The sequence below is a fragment of the Strix aluco genome, chromosome 3 (genome assembly GCF_031877795.1).
Source record: "Strix aluco isolate bStrAlu1 chromosome 3, bStrAlu1.hap1, whole genome shotgun sequence".
NCBI classification, from domain to species: domain Eukaryota; kingdom Metazoa; phylum Chordata; class Aves; order Strigiformes; family Strigidae; genus Strix; species Strix aluco.
In genome coordinates this window covers 106,050,939-106,076,125 of record NC_133933.1, presented here as the reverse complement: position 1 = coordinate 106,076,125, position 25,187 = coordinate 106,050,939, and the positions used below count along the sequence as shown (strand labels likewise).

At 38.9% G+C, this 25,187-nt stretch overlaps 1 protein-coding gene across 12 annotated transcripts in view; it reads left to right on the top strand.

Moving 5' to 3' along the window:
- The window catches only part of MLIP (muscular LMNA interacting protein), a 130,684-nt gene extending 108,628 nt beyond the window's left edge, over positions 1-22,056 (top strand). For 8 of the 12 annotated variants that reach the window (XR_012622666.1, XR_012622662.1, XR_012622663.1 and 5 more), the window contains 4 exons: positions 10,692-10,745; positions 12,312-12,439; positions 18,889-18,923; positions 21,711-22,056. Coding sequence is in view for 4 of the 12 variants with exons in the window: in XM_074819882.1 (XP_074675983.1) it covers positions 10,692-10,745; positions 18,889-18,915 (81 nt within the window). In the remaining 8 variants the exon portion in view is untranslated. The remainder of the gene's footprint in view (positions 1-10,691; positions 10,746-12,311; positions 12,440-18,888; positions 18,924-21,710) is intronic. The other 4 variants (XM_074819882.1, XM_074819880.1, XM_074819883.1 and 1 more) reach the window with 2 other exon arrangements.
- Positions 22,057-25,187: the final 3,131 nt, after the last annotated feature.

Below are 25,187 nucleotides of genomic sequence, written 5' to 3'. Positions count from 1 at the left end.
TAAAAGGAAATTATTTAATTTATTGTAATAAATACTCGAAGTAACAGAAAACACAGTACAGTAGACACAGTATCAGGTGTTGAAATATCAAACTGTTAGAGCCATTCCATAAACAACATCCTGACATCATGGGAATTTCTTTCCGTTCTCTATTAATCCTGGACTGTCATCTCTCTAAATTCCCTGGAGTTGTTTCTCTTCATTCCTCATCCCTCGAGATAAGGGATAATATGCACTGTGACTTACTTGCTGTCTCTCCAGCCACCCAGTAAACACATGGTCTGTGTCCACGTGGTCAACCTATAGATACATTTCTAATTATGTGCTGTATTTTGCCTCATGTACCACTAGAGGGCAAAACCCGCTGTCATAAATTCTTGCAGTCATTTTAAATATGTTGTAAATACACTATTGAGAATGGACAGGATGTGCCAGTAAATGGAGTTGCTACTATTCACCCACACTTTCATTAAAAAATTACCTTAAACAAGTGTTCCCTCAGAAATAGGAAATAGGATATGGGAAAAAACCAGAATGATCACCTGTATCTTGTATTAGGGAGGCTAGATATGGTGAGCTCCTAAAACCAGTATCATTTCATTTGTTGGCTCAAGGCACAAGAAAATAACAGCTGTCTCTATCTGAAATGCTGTACTGAAAAGACACTGTGGTGTTTAGGCAGACTGGAGCTAGTGCCAGGTTGGTTTTATTTGAAACTCCAACAAGTACCTGAATCTTGGTGGCTGATGGAATTAACACAGATTAAGCTGAAAGATAGACCTGGTGGGTTTTGTAGATTGTGACTGTTCAGAGTGATGCAATCCATAAGTTGTGCCCCAAATCATTTCACAATGTGGTTTTAGCTTTGATGGGAAGAGGCAGCAGGAACCAAGGTATTATGTTTGTCCTTCTGCTTGGAGAAGAGCAGAAAAGGCTCTCTTCTCTCATCTGTGCACAGGCTGCTTCTGAAATAAAAGGTTTGCCCATTCAAGTGATCTGATTCTGTTTTCATCGGCCTTGTCATCTCCCTCGTCCTTGCCTTCACCACTCTGCCCCCAGGCACCAGGCACTGCTGATTTTTATTTCCACTCCTTGGTTTTGAATAATTATATGAGTTGAACTTTTTATTACAAAAAAAGTTCCTTTTCCTTTTGATTGGAATAAAACAGATCAGGAACATGAACTTCAAAGCAACTATTGCAGTGATGGAGAGCCTGAAGTAACATTTATCTCTGTGGTTAACTCCAAAGCGTGCTTCTGCTGGGAATCCCTCCAGCCTTTAACAGAGGACTGTGTGGGGTGGAAGAGCAGAACTCTGCACCTGGAGTACTGTGTCCAGTTCTGGTCCCTGTAATTCAAAAAAGATGAGGACAGACTGGAGAGAGTCCAAAGGAAGGCCGTGAAGATGATCAAAAGGCTAGAGAACCTGCCCTATGAGGAAAGACTGAAGGAGTTCGGTCTCTTCTCCCTGGAGAAGAGAAGGCTCAGGGGGGACCTCATCACAATATTCCAGTACTTAATGAGTGGCTACAAAGATGATGGAGGCTCTCTTCATAGGGAGCCACATGGAGAAGACAAAGGACAATGGGTACAACTTGCACTGGGAGAGGTTTCATCTTGTTGTATGAAAGAATTTTTTTACAGTGAGAACAGCCAATGACTGGAACAACCTCTCCAGGGATGGGGTGAAGTCCCTTACTGGAGGTTTTCAAGCTGTGTTTGGACAGAGTGCTAGATAATCTCATCTGGGCTCCCTTTCCCACAAAACATTGGGCCCTTCCAACCTCAGCTCTTCTATGATTCTGTGATTCACATGGGGACACAATTGATGTAAATATCTGTCAGGGCAGAAAGCATTAGATTTTGGGAAACCAGCTGTCATTTTGAAGGAGAAAGGAATGAGCTGCCCAAGTGAAGAGATAGTGGATTAGTGGGTGTAGCTCCCTCAGTCGAGGACCACGTCTCAGTTCCTACTGACTTTCAAACTGCCTTTTCTTTCTGTCAGCAAGGGCTGAGCACACGATTCATTATATCCCTGTGAAAATCTCCCTGTCGGTTAAATATTTAGCAACACACCCTTGAAAATCTATTGGATGGAACTGGCTTTTTGCAAGAGGTATGAGAAATGTTAAAAAATTACCATTTCTGTACCTGATCAGACATTACTTACAAGAGTAAAGGTCTAAGCTTGCACAGGACAAGTTTTCTTTAATATCCAACTTTGGGTTCAAGCCAATTTAATTTTTTTCCTGGACCTAAATGGAGTTTTCTTGAAATCACTAAATGTTGTTGTGTTGGAAGTGTCAGCCTTTCATAATCACTTGCAGGTCTGCAGGCTCAGAGGTAAGCAGAATATTTAAAGGGAATCTTTATTTTTTTTTTTAAATTAAATCAGTGGTGTTTACCTCACCATCCCATCTCCAACTCATTGGATGTTTTATTTGATTAATAGTAGTATAGTGGGAATTGACATTCTGTGAATGCGGCAGCCTTTCGAGGTTGCCATGGAAAAGCACTTTTCTCCCAGACATCATCCCAGCTGCTTTTATTTCTAGAAGAGAGTTTCTTTCTCTGTTTTGAACTTTGATATTTAAATGCTGTACTTGTGTAGGTGTATTGTGGTTGATCAACCTTCTACTATCTGTGATCCAGAACAATTGTTTTAGAGTAGAAAAAGAAATTGGCGGCAAACAAGCCGGTTCATTAGTGCTGTGCTACAAATTGGGCCTCCTTGTTGGGAAAATATTAATGCATAATATTGTTGTGTCTCCTTTGTATATTCTTTTATGACATTGCTTGGGCTTAGTGAGCTATTTTATTCATATCTTATTTAGATGACGTTTTTATCACTTTGGACTTGGTTTGATAATGCCTACAGAAAATACCTCTACAGTTCTTGCTCAGCTCATATTTAAAGAAAGGCATCTCTCTTAAAACACTTTAGAAGAATCATAACTTGGTAGTCAATTGCTTTCTTCAAAGCCATCAAATTAGCAACAGAATACGAAGGTAGTTTAGGCTCAACAGGAGAAATGGCAGCATGCACTTAATGTGGAGATGGCTTAAGTCTGGCACTGCCTGGAAAGAACTCTGCCACTCACTCCTGCAGAGACAGCTCTTCCAAATGAAAAAAAGGAATTGATTACTGTGTCGCTCCTTTTGGCCTGGGTAGTTATGCAATTTTGAGAGCCTTGCTGTCTTTTTTCCTCTAGGAGAAGCTGCTGATGGTAGGACCCTGGTATTTCTTTGGTGTGCTTCTGTTCATTTAGAAAACATGCACACAGAAAGTTGTTTTCTTGAACGTGGTAGGATCAACCCCCAGCAGGCACTTTCCATACTTAGAAATTGAAATGTGCTTCCCAGTGAATGCTGTGCCCAGAAGTGTCCAGGTTTCTTCTTGGAACATACTTACAACCACTTCTGTTGCTTTCTGCTTTCTCATTTATACAGGCTGTGTCTGCTGGGGTAACTTAAACCAGTCTCAAGCACCAAAAAGAACTTTAAAATCCTTTGTCTTCATTCTTAGAAGTTACTATATAATATAAAACTTGAGTTCAGTCTTATGCCTGGCTGTTTAAAATCTAGTCTCCCAGTCTTCTGCATAGTGGATATCAGGCATACATTTTTAATACATAAACCAATACCAAATATAATAGAAATTCTGGCCCTAGCTAACCACTAATTTCTGAGATGTCTTTATCTTAGCCTGCTGTATCTTCAGATTAATATGTGAACACACATTTTAGGAGAACAACCAAAGGAAACACAACAGACCAATTACAGTAACATTCCTAATATCTGCTTCTAATGTCTCTTTTGGTTTGTGAAGGGGATTCTATGACATACCCCATGGTGATGGGGGCAAGTTTGCCATAGCTTGGAGGCTGCTTCTGATGCTAGGATTCTGATCTATAACTGAATTGGGACTGGGTACAACTCCACTTCTAGGGGAATTTGAAACCATAGAAAATGGGAATGTTAAAAAATAATCTTTATTAATGGTTTGGCAAATAGTAACTGCAACCTACAGACATGTCTTTGCTTGCAATATAGTAATAAAAACAAAAGACAACATTACAAAGAACAGAAGCCGCTCAGAGGTAAAGGTTGTTATTAATAGCAAAAGCAGAAATATACTATTGGGTGAAAAATATCAAACAAGATTTGGTGGACATGTAACTTGTATGAGAAATAAAAATGATACTTGTATGCCTTTTATGGAAGACAGTGAGAAAACAAAGTCTGAAGGAAAATAATTCATAATTAATGGAAACTATCCCAAAACACCCAGAGCTATAGAGAAATTTGTATCTGTAGACATCACTGAACACAAAGGTTTCTAGACAATTTCCTGCTGCTTTTTTAGATTGTAAAAAACTCTTCCGAGATATCAAAGAAAAGTAAACAGTGAGATGATGAACCTTTGGAAACTCTACATTTTAAAGGACAAATTGGCACAATTAGATTCACTTAACTTTTATTGCAGGTATTGATATAATGTGTACTCTGAAATATGGCCTTAATTAACTCCACTTCCAGTTATGTTAGAAAAATGTAAAAAATATAATTAGTTCTGGTGAAATTCCAAGTATGTACTTAGAGCTTGAATTAAAGAAGTCAGTGTTTACCTATGTTATGAACTTCAAGGCATTAGTAGGTTTTTTTCTTTTTGGCAAAATGTTCTGAACTTTGATGGAGAGGTCATATATGATAAACTGTAAATTATAGTACTAGCTTTCTCTTTTTCTTAATTAAACAGTGGCTATCATTTCAGTAGTTATATGATAGGCAGAATATGATCTTAATGCAAATTTTAATATAGTAAGTGACAGTCACACATGTATACTCTTGGAAATTCAGTCCAAGTTTGTGGTTTGGATTTAAAGTAGCTGAGGTCAGAGATCTCTGTTGCATGAGAAGCTTACTCAGAAAACAGAGGTTATTCAGTTTTGCAGCTAATCTGGGAAGAAAGTATGTGGGGAGAAGGTCAGCTCTGAAAATTAAATCCATTTCATTTCACACTCACCTGGAAAGCAGTTAAAGTTCTTTGGCTGTTATCAGTCAATGAGCTATGAGACCCTTCCTGGAGCAGGGAAGCAATGTCTCTTCTAAGCAATAACTCGATTTCAGTGAGTCCATAAATAGTTTGCAGTAAATATGCTGGAGGAAATTTCAAACACTTGTGTTGTTGGAAATTCTGAAATTTCCTTTCCAATACAGATGAAAATTTGAAAACATTTTAATACTCCAGAAATCAATATGCATCATTTGGGTTATATGAACTAACTCAAAGGATATAGTTCTAATCCGTGTGATTAGAAGATGTTTGTCTCCTCTGCTGCCTTACTCTATGGGTATGTAGGTTGTTGTTCTCAGGCCTCAAGTCTTCATTACGGGCCTGGTACTCTTGCTGGCCACCAGCTTCCACAATCACCTATAGTGAAATTCACCCTGTGAGGAACTGCAGAACTTGATTAGCCCACAGCAGAAAATAGAGGCTCTTATGATTCCCATGAAGTGCACTGAGAGTGAAATATATTTTAATGTTTTATGGAAGTGATCCAAAATGAAACATCCAGGTCAGAAAACACAATATTCCACTTACAGATGGGATTTCTTATGATTAAACACTTTTTTTTAATTTTCAAAATGACTAGTGAGAGTTTGCAAGAGGATTCAAAATGTTTTGCAGAAAGCTTCATTTTTCTGTTGCTAGTATTTCTCATTGAAAAATCATTTTGCTAGAAAATCCCCAGCCAATTACATTGTAGACTAGCCCAGCATGAGAAGTTGAGCTTGGCCTGGGCAAAAGGCAGCCCAAGAAAAATCAATGCACTTCTGGGCTTGTGTGCATGTCCCTTCCTCCCACTCCACTTAGAGATAAGGAATCCCTACTGCAAAGCCCTGTAACTCCTCCAGGCTCTGGTATTCAGATACAGATCTTTCAGTCTCACCCCACTCTGGTGCCCTCCAAGACTGTGTCCTTTGAGAACCTGTTGAGGGAACCATGTCTGAGTATGAGCTGTCCCTCTTGTGCAGGTACTTATCCACATCTGGAGAGAGTTTTGAAATCAAGTTAAAAATGCACAGGTACAGTAGTGTGTAATAATTTGCAAGTCGGTCATGATGTTCTATTGCATACATGGCTGAAGGCACATTATAAGTGTTGTGATCACCATTTCTACTTTACAATTCCCTTTATAGAGAGGTGAAAGGTGCAAAAGATTTGGGTGCTTAACTGTCTGAATCTTTGATATAGATTTTATACTGTGTAATTTCAGAGACACTACAGACATCATAATTTTAAGTTGTCCCTTTACATTACGTAGTTTCTCTCCCATTAGCTGAAGGTAGCCCTTGCTCTGCTGCTGTGGATTTTTTACCATTTACTGGTACCCTAGATTTCATGTTCTTGTACTTGGAAAAAGTGGTTATCTATGAAATTGTTTTATAAAAAAAGTTTGCTTGTTATGCATTTATAAATACATTTTTTTAGTCTTTGAGAAACTAGTAATTTTTCCTGTTGTGAAGGAATGACTCTCTGTTTCATAAGAGTCTAGAGTACCTAATTTTTTTTCAAAGTGGATTAAAGACTCAACGGAGTAGTTTGAAAGAATAGTGCATACGTGAATGTTCTCTGGTAACTATAGTTGAAACATTCTTATGTACATTATCTTGCTGGTTCCAAAGAGTTTTAAACCTGTGTCTCAATTAGCAAAAGGCACAACTTCTAGAGAGTGACTTAGATTTATGAAAAAGGTCTTACATTGAGAACACCTCACAAAGCTTTAAATTAGTGCAGAAGCAGCTGTGATTCATAGCACAACAAAGATAAACTGACCTTTTAAAAGCAAATATATCTTGCTGATTACTCTACAGAGCTAAATGAACAAAGGTCTGAGATGTTATATAACCACCTCTTTTCTAAGCCTTGACTGAGTCTGTAAGAGGTTATTTTGGCCAGGTATGTAATTTCCCTTTGAATTTACATGCTGCAAATACTCATATAGTGTCAGGATATTGCGCTGTCCCCAGTACAATTTTTGCAACCACAAATGCAGGTTTGTCTAGTTTGCTTTTTCACTGTTCTTAGAAGTAATAAAGAAAATGTCACTTTACCAGAAAACTGAGTGACGTCTGGAAAAGTTAAGAATTATTAATTAACCTTGTAAGAATTTTGTAACCGGCAAAGGAAACAAGAATAGAAATTACAAAAGCAATATTGTCATGTTCCACCATCAACAGACACAATCCTTTTACATTTGTAGAAGAAAATAGGGCTTCTTGCCAGCTGCTTTGACCTGGAGATGAAAGTCTGCCAGTGACAGAGCTTGATGAGGTCTCACTAAGACAACACACCCATAAAAGTTACATAGTCCAAGTTACATTCACACTTCAGATCTTGTGGACATGAGCACATTCCTATATGGCTCTGAGGGATGATAGCCACACAATGTCTAGTAAGGAAGGGTTAATCACACCTCATTCTGTCTACTTTGCACTCTGGTACTTTTAAGTAAGTGGACTGCCTGGTACTCTAATGTTGACATCTCATCTTTGCAGAGAGATGACCATATTCTGTGAGGATCTTTGCCCTGTGCTTAGGGCCTTAAGTTGTACAATGATTCAGGTATGAGGCTGAGTTTAATCAGGTAGGCTATCTGTCCTGTAAGTGTCCTCTAAACACCATGGGCTGACCACCATGCAGAGAAGACAACATGAAGATGCTAATGCCCTCCTTTAGTACTTGCCCAGAGAGACCTGATTACAGTGCTTATCTCACCCTGCAGAGATTCAAACTTCTCTCTTTTCCAAAAGAGTCTGGCCATTACTCACGTAGCTGCAGAAAGCAAGTGTACTGGGACAGCAAGTTCCATCCTGCTTGTGGCACTGTCGTGATGTGCATTAAAGAACACCAAAATCATATGGAAAAATAAAAGAGGGCAGAATAAGACCCTCTAGTCTCCTGGTTAAACTCTGGGAGGACAGTCACAGGACATTTTCCATAGCAAGACTGACACATTTCAGATTACATTCACACTTGATGGAAGTAACACAGAGAACAGGCCTCTAGCTTGTTAGGATGAAGTCACTGAGGCCAAGGCACTCAGCTCCTTTGCAGCTGGCAGAAGCAGATCCATGATTCCAGGGAAGATCTCAACACCCTTCTTTCAGGGACCTGCAAGACTAAATATTGTTTCAGCAGAAAGGATGCAGCACTTGGCTTATGTGCTCTATAGTCACTGAAGGACTACTTAAAGTTCTTTGTAAATGTAGCCATACATAACTTCCTTAAGACTAGACCTTGTGTCATGGCAAAATCAGGTCTCCAGATGCCTGACTAGTAGAATGCATAGAATCTTCTACAATAACTTCAGAGGTTTTATGCCACAGAAGCTAAGTGAAAAGAGAGAGAGCTGTACATTTTTTAGTTTTTCTCCAAGTCTTAAGCTTGCATTAACTTTTGCCCCATTATTAATCAGTGAAGTCCTTGTTTGCCTCTCACTTCTTTCAGTTAAGCCTCTCCTACATAATCAATGTTAACAGTGTCTCTTCAGAAAATAAAGATAATTTTCCCTCTCTATGGAGACTGTTATACATGTTGGCTCTTTAGTTTGAAAAGAGGATGCTATCAAAATAAAGGAGGCAAATATATTTCTTGGACAAAAAAAGAACATTACGTTTGTCAGGTCTAAGGAGGGACTTGAGACCTCATACTCAAGAACAAGATAAAGCAGAATCATGACTCAGAGAGGCATTTCAGGTTAACACGGTAGGCAATGGATACCAGCAAGAAAGGCCAGGAGAAGATAACACAATGAAAGTGCATTTTTCATTGATTGGCTCTCTGGACAATTTGAGAAAAAGAGCTGCTGCATTCTCAGATCACTACCTCACTATCTGACTAGGGAGCTTTTCTTTCTTGCAAGCAGTGGACAATTCTTCTCAAGAGCTTCGCTGCACATCAGAAAGTAAACAGAAAATGATCGATACTTTCCCTCTTCTCTTTGTGGTTGACCCTTCTTACTTTGCCTGGATTACAGAGATGCCATATTCTGATGAGGCAGTAGGTAACTCAACTCTAGGGTTTATTTCAATGAAATAAGCTTGCCAAAATACCACAGGTGTTGCTAGAACTTTGCACCTGTGTATCACCAAGGATTGCCCGCCCTAGGTAGCTGCAGGATGCTGGGTTTGGAAATGGGACTTCTAGCTCCCATGTAGGCTGTAAACGCTGCCTGCGTCTGTTGTGAAGAGCAGGTTGTACCAGTGTGGTAGCGTAAGATCTGGGGGCCACCTCAGTGGCTCTGCCAGCTGAAACGAGGAGCCAGGTGTGCAGCAGAGGGTGGGAGGGATGTTGTTGCTGAGACGATCTAGGCTCCTTGCCCCTTCCTTACCCTTCCTTTGCCTAAAATTATTCCCTTATCTAGATTTATTGAATAAGTAAATAATCTTATGACTAAAGTTATTCACTTGCCTTTTCATTTCAAGAAAAAAAGATAAATGGTTCAAAGTTTCTGTAACTGCTGCTGTTGTTTTGTCATTGCTGCTGTTGTTGCTAGAGTTGATTCCTGCTTTCCTGACAATGAATCAAGGCAAATTTACAAAGGCAGAGAGCAATACATAGCAGATCCATAATGTAAGTGCAGAAAATTAGTGTATATTCCACTTCAGTATCCTTCTTTGCATATAGGGCCAGTTTAGCAGATCAGTTTTGCTTCTCAAAAAGCAGTTTCAAAACTAATTTTCTCAGGGCAAGAGAAATATTTTCTAAACAACACATCATTTGTTTATTTACTATTTGATCTAAATAGCAAAACAGAGTAATGCCTTTGATACATTGAATATAGTGGGTTCCTTCCAACTTTGTTTTTGTACAATTCTAAAATACCCAAACCTCAACACTTTCAACAACCTTTGCCTTAAAGAATATGTCTCTGTGTCACTGTATAGGAAAACCTCACAAGCTTATGATCTTAACATTGCCTTTATAAGCTCCAGCTCATCTACTTACCTGTATTCTAATTAAAATCTTATTGAAATTTGTATGGTTCTTCACTTGAGTCACATCCATCAAACTTCATTACTCAGAAGCAAGTCATATAATACTCGAACCAATGGAAAATTACTGGATCTAAAACTCCTTTCTGCACATACTAATTACTGTTATACAGCTTTTTTAGTTAAATGTTTGCATGATTTATGTCTATGAAATTTAAGATTAAGGAGAACTCTTTTGGATGAGATTTAAGAAGACAGATATTTAAAGTGACAGAAATACGGTTGCAGTTTTAAATAACTTTATGTGCATTATCTCATACTAAATGTATTTATTATAAGGCAGGTGCCCTTGCTGTGATTTTCACTTGAGATGCCTCTTTCAAATTGGAAAGTCATTTACCCCTTCCCCACCCTTTTAATTATGGGAATATGATATTACAGGAAACAGGCCATACCTTGAAATAGATTTTCATACAGACAAGGAATGGTAAGAGAGAGCCTGTTCAACAGGGAGTCTGTTGAACACAAATGAGATCTCATTGTCTTGCTGTCCTTTGTATCACTGAGGGTACTGGCTCTCATTATTAAACTTTAGTGATATTTTATATAGAAATTGAACTGATAATGTATATCTTTTTCCTATTTTTAATCTCATGCTCTCTCCAACCTGTGACATCCTGGCTTGGCAGCCCAGTCATCCTATAGTGCCTATTCCAGAAAATGAAACACTCAGCTCTAAGGAGGTAATCAGTTGACATTTAATGGGTTTAAGCATTTGCATGCTAGCTTTATCTTTTATTTATGTAGCTTGTGTAGAGTTGATGAGCAAAAATGTGCTGACCTCTCAAATCTGCTTTTGTCCAGTGCACGGACTAGGTAAGCATTAATTATTCTTAATGATTAATGAATTAAAAAACCAGAGCTGTTTTGCAGACTGTGTTGCTTATGTGAATTTGGAGTAACACTAACATCTACACTTCAGGTTCCTGATATGTGTTGTTGGGATGTTAAAAAGCAGGATTTGTTAAATTATGCAGTTAGCCCCATTTAAATCACACACCCCACAATTTGCACTCACTGCTATTGTTTCTGTTTTAAATACAGACACAACAACCACCAGAAGCACTTAGGATAATTAGTTATTGAGAATTTCATAAAGGACTGCCAAGAAAACATAAAACAACATATAGTGCAAGTTTGCCCAGTATCAAAATTCAGTGTCAGTTTTATTTGACTTTGAAGAAGGACACAAATCAACTTGAAGTCTAAATTCAGTGACCAATTCACCACTACTTTTACATATCTAAACTCTAGGACCTTAATAGTTACCACCCTGGATAATTTATTCAGTAAGAGCTGAAGCAATCTGCTACACACTATCAATTTTCTCTTGAGACAGAGCGTATAAAAATTAAAAAGGTTCTGCTGGCATAGGCAAGCCATTTTCCAGCAAGGTCATGAACATGAAGCTGAATTATACCCTCACTGTTGAAATAAACATATGCAATTTAATTAGCTATATATTCTTTACTGTAGACTTTGGAATGTAGTAGAACATCTTTACTTAAAGGACATTTTCAATATTATTTTAGAAATTCACACAAGAAGGTCTAATTTATTACCAATAATAACAGTATGAGTACATTTATGACACAGGAGTGATTTTTTTACTACCGAGACCTCTTTTGGTTACCAGGCGCATGCTCATAATTATTTCACAAGTTTTTTGATGTTTAACAGTATAGATAAGAACGATAATTACATTTTCATAATACAGTTTGTTTTTAATTTATTATTTTAAAATTAGATTCTAGTCTTGCTAAAATCAGCAAAATGAGCATTTAAATAGATGAAATGGATGTTTGCCAATAATTGTTACTAAATGAGTAACGTTGCTTTGAAAAATATTGAAGAAGTTTTGAGGTCAAGGCCTTCACATGTTTGAAGCAGTTTGCCTGAATTCTGAATTTCTTGACAGCCTGTCAATATATCCTCAAAGTTTATCTCAGTTTCTAGTGGAAAAAAAAAGGTTAAAAAAAGTAAAAGAAAGAAAAACAATAAAAGGTAGATATCTCACTTCTTGGGTGGATCAACGGACTGCTGTTCTACACCAGGAATATATGAGACATGAATGTAGACTCTTATGTGCATCCCTGGCCTCTCTGTGAAGGGGGCCAGGGACTTAGAGCTACTTCATATCTCTTTTTGTTTCAATCTTCATCACAGTCTTCCAGCCTCCTCCCTTTTTCCTTGCCTTTGACCTTTCTGCTTGTTTCTACACCATCAATCCCCTTTTCTCTGCCTCCCAGGAGCTACTTCTTGGTTCTCTCAAAAACAGTTGTTATGGTTTCTGCTGTGGATCTATCCAAAGGAAGCCCCAAGATGCCTTCACAGAATGAAGTTAGACAACAAATACCTTGCTGACTTTCTCAGATAGGTTGTTTTTCCATCTCACTTGTAAAGTTTCTGAAATATTACTGAAGTGGAAATATTTCATTAGAGGGTGGAGAGAACAGTTCTGAGGATTAATTTGGTGTTGAGATGAAACAGATTTTCACTACATCAGGCACTCTAAACTATGTATGTGTATATACACACATATATGTTCATATGTGTATTTGTATAAGTGTGTGTATATATATGTATGAATATGTGTATATATATGCAGCCTCTGACGATGCAGCTGATTTTCCTGTATTTGAAAATAAAATAGAGGAAAGCAAACAGCTAGATCCCCATCTATCATCTTTCTTTACAATTTACACATTGAGGGAGACCTTTGCAGATCTAATGGAAAGACAGCTCTTCTCAAAGAGAACTCTTTTAAGAAACAAGACACATAATTTAACCGATGCATTATTAAGATCAGTTCAGAAAGTGAAGCATCTCGTACTGATATAGTAAAGTTAGACTGCTGTGACTGAGATATTCTTGAAAACATGAAGTTGTAGCATTTTCCGAATTGACAATGACAACAGAAGTGCAAAATTCCTTTGGTTGGAGGCCAACTTGGTCTGTTCCAAGGCAGATAAAATATATAACACTGTCTTCTAAAAGTTTCCTTGTATTTTAAACAAACACTTTGAACATAATTTCTATCAACCAATTTATTAAAAATCTTAAATGTACTCCAGCAGTTGGAACATTTGTACCATGACCTGTAGAATAAAGATCTCTGATGAAATTGTGGTTGCATGTATAAAGACTGAAGACAATCAGTTGGAAGGAAGAGGATTTATCTGGGCTGTTATCAGTGCTCTTTGTATTTCTCTTGATTAACACCTTATTGGGTGATGGTTATTCACCACTTAAAATAGTGTTAGCTGGAGTCAAATAGTTAGCTTTAAAGTTCAAAAAAGTGTCAGATACCATATGGTACAGCTGAGCAAGCTGAATGTTTGTGCTGCTTCCCTGGGGCCTGTCACTAATGTGTATTTTGTAACTGACTATGACTATACAAGTGGACTCCAGTCCACGCGTAGATACAGCAGAAATAATTGTGTCAGGCTCACCACAAGCTGCTCAGGAAATAACATCAAGAGATGACACATTTTCTGTTTTCTCTGTTACAAATCAAAGAAGGTCTTCTCCAATGAACTTTTCAACGTATTTGTACAGGCCATTTTATCTAATTTTTTTCCCCAATTTTTAATCTCATTTTTGGTAGAAGGAGGTGACCAGGGAACACCATGCTGGCCATGTTGAGACTGAGCAATGTCTTTCCATGTTTAGGGGGTGTCAGAGAAGACACAAATATATCTAGAGATGACTCCCTTTGCTCATTCTCAGTCAAGAAGGACTAAACAAAGGCACCCATTTCCCTTGAGATCTATTGCTGGAGATGGAAATGTACAGCACTGATACGCAAAAGGAGATCAACATTTCTTCTATCTTGAAGACAGACAGGAGAGCAACACAGAACCAGGATCAGCAAAAACATGTGAGGCACTCTTCTTAGCTGCCCTGAAGGTGGTGGCTTCTTTGAGACATGTTGTTGAGCTGCCTCTGAAGAACCACCAAATTTTCACCATTTTCTCTTTTATGTGGTTGGTTCTTCAAAATTATGCTGCTTTCCCTTTTCAGTGCAGTTTGAAAAAACAAGGTAGGCCTTGGTTGCTGATTTTTAAAATCACAACATCTTTCAGGCACCTGTATTGTTCCTTCTTATTTAGGAACCTCTCTTGAGTCTAGGAACTGTTTATACTGAATTTATCCTGTATGAGTTTACATAACCCACAAGTCTCCACCTAATTTAAAATGTCCTTTTTATCAGTGAAGTCCTGTTTGGATGCTGAACTGATTAGGAAAAGTTCTGTCAAGTTATAAGCCCAACATTACTCTTGCTGCTGTAATAAGAACCTTAGATCTCTGTCCTATAGTCTCTGCCCTCACTAAATGCTCTTCTTTATCTAAAATTATGTATAAGCTCATACTCAACTTCTTCTCCCACAATGTTCCTCCATAAGAGCTAAAAATACAGAGAGAGACAGTCAGTGTGATTTATGCAATTCCGAAAAAGAGTGGATGGGCAGATGCTCCGTGAAATGTAAACACCTCCCTGACTTTTAGGAAGGAATGAGAGAGGGGAAGGGAAGGGGTGCTGCTAGTTACTATGTAGTAATTTGTATTGTTTTCCCCAAAGCAAAGTATTCACTGGGGAAAAAAAAAAAAAAAAGGAAAGGAGTTACCTTTGTGTTCAGAAGAACATTCTATTCTTCATGGAACTTTAACTTCATTCTGTAGCAGCATGAAGCAAATCAGATCTGTCACTTGCCTGTGAAAGCAGGAGAACAAATAAGGGACATTCTCTTCCTTGTGAAATCCTTCTCTACAACCAGTGCTTTTTAGTTGGAGGAGATCTGAAGAGAACCAAGAGATACACAATTAATTTCCAATACCTACTGTCTTTCTTTCAAGTAAACCTCGTGTTTTCCCAGGTTATAATGTGTAAAAGATGTTATAATCATTCTCAGAATTGTATTGAGTCAGAATCTTTAGAGAGAACATGGGGTATGTTTTCCTGTATAGTCACAAAAAGACATTGCATGCAGGTGCTAAAAGTATATACTCGTTACCCTTATTAATATATGACTTGCAAAATCCCAAGTCTATTATACAGTTACTTTAGGTTCATATAATCTTTTGCTGTAGCTGTTATTCTGTCTTATCTGTTATTCCTGAAAGATCTGCAATAATTATTTGAGATAATAATAGCATCCGTAAGGTCAACATTCATAAAAAGACTCCATGAGAAAAAGCTCATTCCATTGACTCCAGTGGTGACAGGATTTCACTGACTGTCTTTTGTGTGAATTTGTGAGAGTTTTAGTACAAGAAGCTCCTTTTTTTTTTTTTTTTTTTTTTTTTTTTTTTTTTTTTTTTTTTTTTAACAAGGGGAAACAATTAATCTGCCCTGCTCCACTTTAAACAACTTTAATAGCAAAAGTTCTTGAAATCTGAAGTTCTATGAAAATGTCAATAAGGTCCAAAGTTCTGTTATACATTGCTCTTAATCTTTATTTACTTAAGGAGTGTTTCTGGTCAGAGGACAACATTAGTATTAATCATTGATAGATTCTACATATAAGAAGAGAATACACCCATTTTATGAAAGAGTCCTTGTACTAAAGAATTTATGTAAGGGATTTCACATTAAACCAAAGCTCCAACCAAAATGGCTTTACCAGGGCAGAGTGATGTTCTTCCAGTTAAAAAACTTTAATTGTACCCTGGATTTACAAAGAAAATCCCAGAGTTTACAAAATCCCCCTACAGTTGCTTGACATCATGATCACTATGAAGCAGGGATGGATGAGCATGGGCTGTGCCCATAGCAGCGGCCTGCCCTTCCCCATCTCTGGTGGGAAGGTACGAGGGCAGGGTACAGTCTGCCTTCTCTTCCAGGTTATTCCAACAGCCTGGGGGACGCTGCTGGTGGTGGTTGGGTATTCTGTAATGATCCAGCACTCACATACTGTTCAATACCTTTTCAACATGTGAGGAAGATCCCTGTCAAAGCAAGAACAGGGATATGGTAGATAACTAGTGAAACTAGAGGGAACGAAAGCTGCTCCTACTCAAATGTCAACTCCTTTGTTCAAGCACCTTCTTCCATTTGGTGCTGGGACAAGTCCTTCCCTGCACGCAGACATATTGGGGCAAAATACTACGTTGCTCCTTGTGTTTTCTTTGGAGACACAAATGTGGGCTCTCCACCTGTCACATCATGGATATTCTATTCAGTTTTTATTTTCAGTCTTGCATAAAATTATGGCTCCATCCTCCAGACAGTGGAGAGCTAGTATACACGAGTGTGGCAGAGCATTGCTGCCAGCTCTGTGGCTAGCCAGGCCACAGAGCACGCGTGTGTTACACTGTGACACAGTCAGCATCTCTTCTGTTCCACATCTGGGATGCAGGGTCAGAGTGGTGTTTGCAGCATTGCTAATTTACAGAGTTTATGAATTATCTAATGAACTAGAGGACATTAGGCAATTCTTAAAGAATGTTGCACAGACTGATACTAAGCATAGAGATTAAGGCAGCAAATAATAAGGCAAAGAGGAACAGCAATACATATAAAAAAAGGTCTCGGATGATGCAAATTAGAAAATCCTTTGATGTCACTTGCCTCCAAGTGTTCTGTTCTGACTCGACCTGTGATTTTTGGAACAAAATATTTTGGAACAAAATGAACAACAGACTCACCACCCTTAGTTTATTTAGACCAACCCAAGGACTGCAGCCCTAGGCTCTCTCCATATCATCATAACTGTTCATTTAACTGAAAATTTAATGACCCTGCAAATAAGCATTAAAAATAGGAGTAACTACTGCTTTTACTAAAGGAATAAAAATTTCACGTGTTAGCTGTGACAAATTCTTCAACCTCCTAAATGGATGAACCACTAAAAGGGAACAGTAAACTGCAGTCTTCCAATATTTATAAATAGAAAAGTACATCCAAACAACGTACGTTTGTAAATTCTCAAATAAAACTTTAAATATCAGCAGACATACTTTCTACTTACTTCATACTTTACCATGCTTTAAGCTTTTTAATTTTTAATACTTTATATATACAACAAGAAATTTATACTTGCAACAGGTATTTGAGCAATACTTTTGACCAGCTTCAATGAGATCTTGTTTTAAGTAAAAAGTTTCAGTTATAGCCTACTGACATGAAAGGGCATATTAGAGCACCATATATTAGCAAGGAAAAAGCATTTTATGCATTTATAGGATTTTATTTCTAATGTGATCACTATAAAAAGAATTACTGTAAATGAATTACTTATACGATAAATTTACATTAAAGAGTCTAAAAGGGTAGTAATATAAATGTGATACAGAGAAAGTATGAAATGTCAGTATGTCATTTATACTGCCATTTTAATCTAATTCTATTTTGCTTTAAGAAACAGCTGTTGTATTTGGTTCCCTTTAAATAATAGCAGGAGTACTGTGTAATATTTTTAGAGGAAAAGAGGTTGCCCTGAATAGATAATCAGAACACAGTTATAGTTTGAAGAAGGCTGTTTTTAAGTAATTAGAATCATAGAATCAGACAAAAATTAGTTATAGTGTTTGTCCACTCTTATGATAAACAATGATTTTCCTTATGGCTAGTTAAAATTTCCCCACTCATTGCCTCCTTTCCTTTCACCATGCAAACCTGAGCTGTCTATAAACCCTGCTTAAATAGCTGAAGAGGGAAAATAGATACCCCTTAGCCTACTCTTCAGGTTAAACAAACGCTGCAACCTCCCCTCATATGTCATATGCCTTTCCCAGAAATCAAGGAATGCTCACAACCATCCTGATGGTCCTCCATTGGGTTTCTTCTGTTTGCTTGACAACTCTTTTCTATTGGGAGGGCTCAAAAATGGAAACTGTGTTCCAGATGCAGCCTCACTAGTGCCCAGCAGAGGGAAATAATAACTTCCCTCAACCTGCTGGCTATACTCAAATTAATGAAACTGTATATGAGGTTATCTTTCATCACAACAAGGGTGGACAGACTCATGTTCAGTTTGGTGTCAACCAGACCTCAGGTCCTTCTCTGCAGAGCAGCTACCCAGCCAGTCAGTCACTGGCCTGTACCGTTGCATGGGGTTGTTGACTTCCTCCACCCCCCTTGTCCCACACCAGATGAAGGATTTTGTATTTGCCTTTGCTCACAAAGCGCCTCCTAGCCCATTCTGCCAGTCTGGCAAAGTCCTCCAGAATGGGAGCTGTACTCTTAGCATATCAGTCTCTCCCTCCCCTCCAAGTTAGTAACATCCACAGACTTCCCTGGACATGTAGGATTTCCTACCACCTAGGTCCCCAGCGGAAATGTCACGCTAGCATCCTCTGAAATTCCACCTGGAACAGAGACTTTGAACTGTTGACTACTGTCTTTTTAGACCAGTGGTCCAGTCAGCTATTCATCCACTTTGTGGTCCACCCTACTCCTCAATTTGGGTACCAGGTCAGTGTAGGAGTCTGTCAAAAGTCTTGCTAAGGAGGAAAACAACATCCATGCCATGTGAATGCAAGGTTGGCCACATGCTCTGTCCTCCCAGGATGTGGTCCAAAAAAGAAGTGGAAACTCAACATGAGTCTAAAATGTCCTCTAACATGCATTTAGCCAAGGTGATGCTTGTCTGTTGAAATTTGCTATGTGCACTATACTTCCTCAAACATGTCAATGCATGAAAAATCATCTCCAGTTCAGTAACTATAGTTATAAATTAAGAGTGCAGGAAACAAATGTTTTTAAAAGACAGGGTGCTATATGAAGTTGTCCACCAGTTTGTAGAACTGTGCCTGCTTATCATACTGTAGTTTTTATTCTCCTTTCCACTTTGTTTTCACATTTTATTTCCCTTATTTCTCCAGGTTGCCAATGAAAGAGGTTCTGTTTAACTATGATGGTGAGTATTACTATTTTACTGACTTGATTAGAGTCACAGTTTTAATATGTAACTACTTCTTTAGTGTCACTTTAACAAATTTTTATGGTTTTGTTTAAAAAGATGATAGGATGCTTTAGCTATAAAATTGAGTGTTTGGATAAGCTGGCTATGTTTGGTGAATGATTTTCTATTAATAATTACCATCTTAGTACCACAGAATCTCAACATCACAGAATAAAGTCACAACTGAATTATTTTAAGCAGGATGCAATCAAACATTTGGAAGAAATTGAGGTATGGTCTGAAATTAGATTGTGAAGTAATGTAATTGAAATCAGATGAATATTATTTTATATTTGAGTGCATAACTGCAAAGTACCATTAAAATGAATGATTTGTTAGAGTTAAACAATGCTATATTGCAAATAATGAGCTATGCTTGAGAGCAGATATAATGTAATACTTAACAAGGGAGGTCAGCAAATAGGCGATATAGAAAAGGCTGAAGTGTTCAGTTTTTTTCTTTTGTTTCAGTCTTCACAAAAAAAAGTTAATTATGACTAAAAGTTTATTTCAGTTATTATTAAGAATTTGAGACTAGGATCATGGAGAGAAATGAAAAAGAACACCTGAAGGAATACTGAGGTAAACTGGAGTCGTCAGAATGGTACAGCCTAATGAAACTTACCGTTAAAGTACTTAACCAAAGCAATTTCTCAAACACTATTGATTAGCAGGATGAGTAAGTTCCCAGAAAACTGGAGAAAGGCAAACTCAATGTCATAGCTAACAAAGGAGGAAAGGAAAATCTAAAGAATTACAGAAAAGTCAGCCCTAATAGCATTTCCAAGACACTGGAACAAAGTATTAAACAACCCATTTGTAGGCATCTAGAGAATAGTAAGGAGATAAGAGGACTTGCACAGGGACACATCAGAAACAAATTCTATCAAGTTGATCTCATTTCCTTCTTTGACAGTAAACCAGATATAGGGGATGTGTTTGATACAGCATATCTTCAACACCATTCCACATGACATTCATAAGCAAGCAAAGCAGATATGGACTAAATTAAATTCACATAAGGTAGATGTGCTACTGATTGGAAAGCTGGAGTCTGAGAACAATCATTTGCTGCTGAAGTGGGAGAACATCTCACACAGGTTTCTACAATGCTGTCTTCTAGCTCCAGCACATGGACAGTAAGCTTACCCAATTTACAGATAATGCCCATTTGGGAGGACTTGCAAGCAGATTGGAAGGCAGGATTAGAATTCAAAAAAGGTCACTTACTTATGTTAGAGGAATGCCTTGAAATCAATATGATAAAAATAATTGAAGACAAATACAAAGAAATATGAAGAGCACAGACAGAAAAGGAATGATAATAATACTGCAGGAGAGAACCTGAGGATTACAGGAGACCACAAACTGAATCTGAGTTGAAGAGGTGATGCACTTATGAAAAATGGCATTCCAGGGAGATGTTGAAGGGAGTGCTTGTAATATGATGGAGGTAATTACTCATCTCTCTTCAGTATTAGTGAAGAATCAGTTATATGGGATGTACACACACAAAGACAGGCTGGGCGAAAAGTGGTTTGAGAGCAGCGCTGTGGGGCTATTGGTGGATGGTAAAACTGACTATGAGCCAGCAATGTGCACTCAGCCCAGAAAGCCAAACGTATCCTGGGCTGCATCAAGAGAAGTGTGGCCAGCAGGTCGAGGGAGGTGATTCTCCCCCTCTACTCCACTCTTGTGAGACCCCACCTGGAGTACTGTGTCCAGTTCTGGGGTTCCCAACATAAGAAGGACATGGATCTGCTTGAGTGGGTCCAGAGGAGGCTACAAAGATGATCAGGGGGCTGCAGCACCTCCCCTATGAGGACAGGTTGAGAGAGTTGAGGTTGTTCAGCCTGGAGAAGAGAAGGCTTCAGGGAGACCTTATAGAAGCCTTCCATTACTTAAAGGGGACCTACAGGAAAGTTGGGGAGGGACTCTTTATCAGGGAGTGTAGTGATAGGATGAGGAGTAATGATTTTGAACTGAAAGAGGGTAGATTGAGATTAGATATAAGGAAGAAATTGTTTACTGTGAAGGTTGGTGAGACACCGGAACAGGTTGCCCAGAGAAGCTGTGGGTGCCCCCTCCCTGGAAGTGTTCAAAGCCAGGTTGGACGGGGCTTTGAGCAACCTGGTCTAGTGGAAGGTGTCCCTGCCCATGGCAGGGGGGTTGGAACTAGATGATCTTTAAGGTTTATTCCAATCCAAACCATTCTATGATTCTATGTGAGAAACAAATGTGAGATTTAGAAAGATATAAAGATTTTGGTGTCTTCACATAGAAGAAAAGAAATAAGGACAGAGTAGAGCCACAGTGGTTTATATCTCTTCATAATGGACTGTTAAAGAGGGATATTAGTCACTTCTTCACACTTCCTGAGAGCAGGAGAAAAAGAAATGGGCCTAAATTTCAGGGAGAGTGATTTAGTTTGGAATTTGGACAGTTGTAGCTATGTGGAAATTTAAGTGCTAAACCAGTTTACCTCAGGCTGCTGCAAAAATAGGCAAGCATCTCACAAGGTAGGTTTGGTCTTCTGGCTGTCATCTCCTACAGCTATAGCACACACAAGGTGTCTGAATATATCTTTATGGCTTTTTTTTTCTGTGAAACTGAGTTACATTTGTTAGTCAGATCATCAGGTTATATAAATGAGAAAAATTAAGTGACCTCAGTGCATGTTATATAGTTTACTAATCTGTATTTTTGCTAACTTGAGTTCATGCAAAAACTCTTCTTTTGCAGCCCTGAATGAAGATCAAGAGCTAAAACCATAGAGTATTTTGAGATGTGTTTCTATACCAAGAAGGAATCCAAGGCACAAATGTTATTTAAAGCACCATTTAAAGAAAAAAAAAGAAATCGCTTCCAGTATGCTAATTGCAAAGCAGTAATAACAATCAAATATTCTTTCAAGGCATAATCTTATGTACTAGCATAATTAACCCGAGATACACACATGAAAATGCCATATTGAAATATCATTTCTTGAAGTGCTTGCTGATTTAAGATTCCCAATATAACACAGCATATTTTCTTTAGAAATAATATAAACAGTGAAATTAAATAAAGCTGTATTTTTGTTGCAGAACATTCGTTGTGATTCTTATTTTTACTCCTGTAAATCTAGCTCAAAAATTGATTGCTTTTTCAGTCGTATTATAAAATTTGTGGATGCTGCTTATTCAATAGTGTAATTTATTAAGCCAAGTTCTGATGCCTTTATCCAGGTTTTATTCATTATTTTTCTGGTGAAATACACGTTCCCATCAGGACCACAATAACTGCCTATTTTTAGTGAGGGCTTATGGTTCCATTTTTCCCTCATCCTCTCTCACAGTCTGATACACAGTGTTCACTCATCCTGTGAATGATTGTGGTGTTTCTCTTGTTGCTATATGCTACAACTCAAGCTGGGAAAAAAAAAAAGACTTATTAAAATTGGCCCAAATGGTCAAAAGTGACATTTGCCTAGCACAAGACATGTATCTGGGTAGTGACATAGAATGGGCCATGGGAAGGAGGGTCAGAATTCATTACTTGAGAAAATTTGGTTGCTGCATCAGTTTGAGGGCAGCCCTTGGCCCAAGGGTTCAGCTGCCTGGTATCCAAAGCCTGGTTTGGTGTGGCACGGCTCTCTTGACTCAGTTTTAATGAGAAAATTGCTTAAATATCAGGAGGCTCACAAGCTAAAGCTATGCCAAATGAGAAAAGTGAAAGCACAGAGCGAAGCATTTTGTTGAAAGTGTAACAGTAGCAGCTCAAGGATACAAACGAAAAAAATCTGTACCTTAAGGTATAAAAAATCCTTAGAAGCAGAGAATCAGAAAGTGGCAACTCAGCAACACTGAGGATCAGCCTGTTATGAGGATTAAGAAGCCCAGTCCTTCCCTACCTGACTGATGCTTGCCTACCCTGCACAGGCTCACTGGCTGTCTTACTGGGGTTGCCTAACTGAGCACGTTGATAGTGGCTATCTAGTATGTGCATCAGCCAAGGCATAATTATTTTTCATATGAATAAGTTGTATATATCATTCCTGCAGTGTCTTTTTGTGCATTGAAAAAGATGTCTAAACAGAAATGAACTGATGATTTCTATGTAAGACTGCTCTCACTTATGCAAGGAGTAGTATCTAGCCATATGCAGGGCAATCCTAGGCTATTTTTACACTAGCCAAGTCACACACTGCAAAGCAAATGGCATGGAGCAACTTAGAAGTTAAGGGAAGAGCCTTCTACAAGCTGACTTCTCTGGAAGTGGACTGGTGACATTCACATAACAATAACGCTAAACTTGATATGAATCCAAAGCGCCTCTAAGCCTGCTTGGTGGTAAGACTAATGGTAGGCACATGGACAACCTGTTCAGATTTCTAGTATTAGTTTGGGACACTACTTCTGCCTCTGCCCTTGTCAGTCTACTCATGGTCAAGAGAATAGTTTAAACTTGGAGTGCCAACATTCACTGGTAGGATCAGATAGGGCCACACATTTGAGATGAACACCAGTAGGTACAAATCTGCCATGCAACACCAGCACACCACCTTCTGAGAGCTCATACTGACAGTGAAATACAGTATGTTCCCCTTCTCCTTCACCTCTAACTGGTTGGTGAGGTTTGGGATTGGCAAACTCACTGCATGCATCACCGCTCTGAAGATATGTGCAGCCATGCACAAGCTAATCTCTCCCCAATAACCTGCATTGACAGCATGACGGAGGTGGCATGTTGTCCATGATATGTTGGGACCACTGCCAAGATTTCCATGCCTGGCTGTGTCTCCTGAGAGGTTCCTATCCAGATACAAGCCACAATGACTGCTGTTACCTGTTCTGCAAGCCCTGGTGAAACACTGTTTAGGAGAGCACTTGCAGCTGTGTGGCTGCATGCATACTATGCACAGGTTCTGCCATTCTTTACATGTATTTACTTGACTGAGCCCAGAGTGGGCTGACCTCAGGGAAGTGCTGGAGTATGGCTGACAAGAAAAAAAAGAATGAGATGGCACCTGCTGCCTTGAGCTTGACCAAGTGATGCAGCTGGGGTGGGAAGTGTATATGGTGGATTACTGTGGTGGGAAGAGTGAAAAGGTATGAGGCTATAGTAACCACTTAGTACAATGTAATACCTATGAAGTCATCTTCTTTTACCTGTGGTTGTTGACTCTGAGTGCTTGAGCACTTGTGTGTGTGTGAATTTCTGTGTGTGAGGAATGGGATTTCTTTGGCATGGGCAGTTGCGGTCAGTTTCTCTACCTCTACCTCTAAATCTATTGATTTAAATATCTGAGGAACTGGGCTCATTGGTCCCAGAGGCTGTGGATAGCAAGTCACACTGTGGCAGGATCTACATAGACATGCGATGAAATTTGTCATTATTCCCAGTTACACGTAACCTGGATTAGCACCATAAGAATTGAGATAGGCAGCCGTGAAATGTTTGAATTACAGAATCACAGAATCACAGAATCATCTAGGTTGGAAAGGACCTTGAAGATCATCTAGTCCAACCATTAACCCAGCACTGCCAGTTCCCATCTACACCATATCTCTCAGCGCTATATCGACCCTACCCTTAAACACCTCCAGGGATGGGGACTCCACCACCTCCCTGGGCAATCCATTCCACTGCCTAATAACCTGTTCTGTAAAGAAATACTTCCTGACATCTAGTCTAAACCTTCCCTGGCACAACTTGAGGCCATTCCCTCTTGTCCTATCACTTGTTACTTGGTTAAAGAGACTCATCCCCAGCTCTCTGCAACCTCCTTTCAGGTAGCTGTAGAGGGCGATGAGGTCTCCCCTCAGCCTCCTCTTCTCCAGACTAAACAACCCCAGTTCCCTCAGCCGCTCCTCGTACGACATGTGCTCCAGACCCTTCACCAGCTTCGTTGCCCTTCTCTGGACACGCTCGAGTAATTCAATGTCTTTTTTGTAGTGAGGGGGCCAAAACTGAACACAGTAATCGAGGTGCGAATTAAAAGTGGCTCTGCTCCATACCATGCCAAAAACCCACAGCAGTGATCTGCCAGGGCGAAAGCGCTCCCATTCCTGCACCTGCTCCAAACATATGGAGATGAAAGTGACAGTGAGAAAATAACTTTAACACACAGCTTTTCTCTGTGTAAACACATCTAGGAGCGAGTCACTCACAGTTTGGGAGGATGAATCCTATTCTGCCATTAGTACATGGGAAAGAGAAGATATTGTGGGACAACAC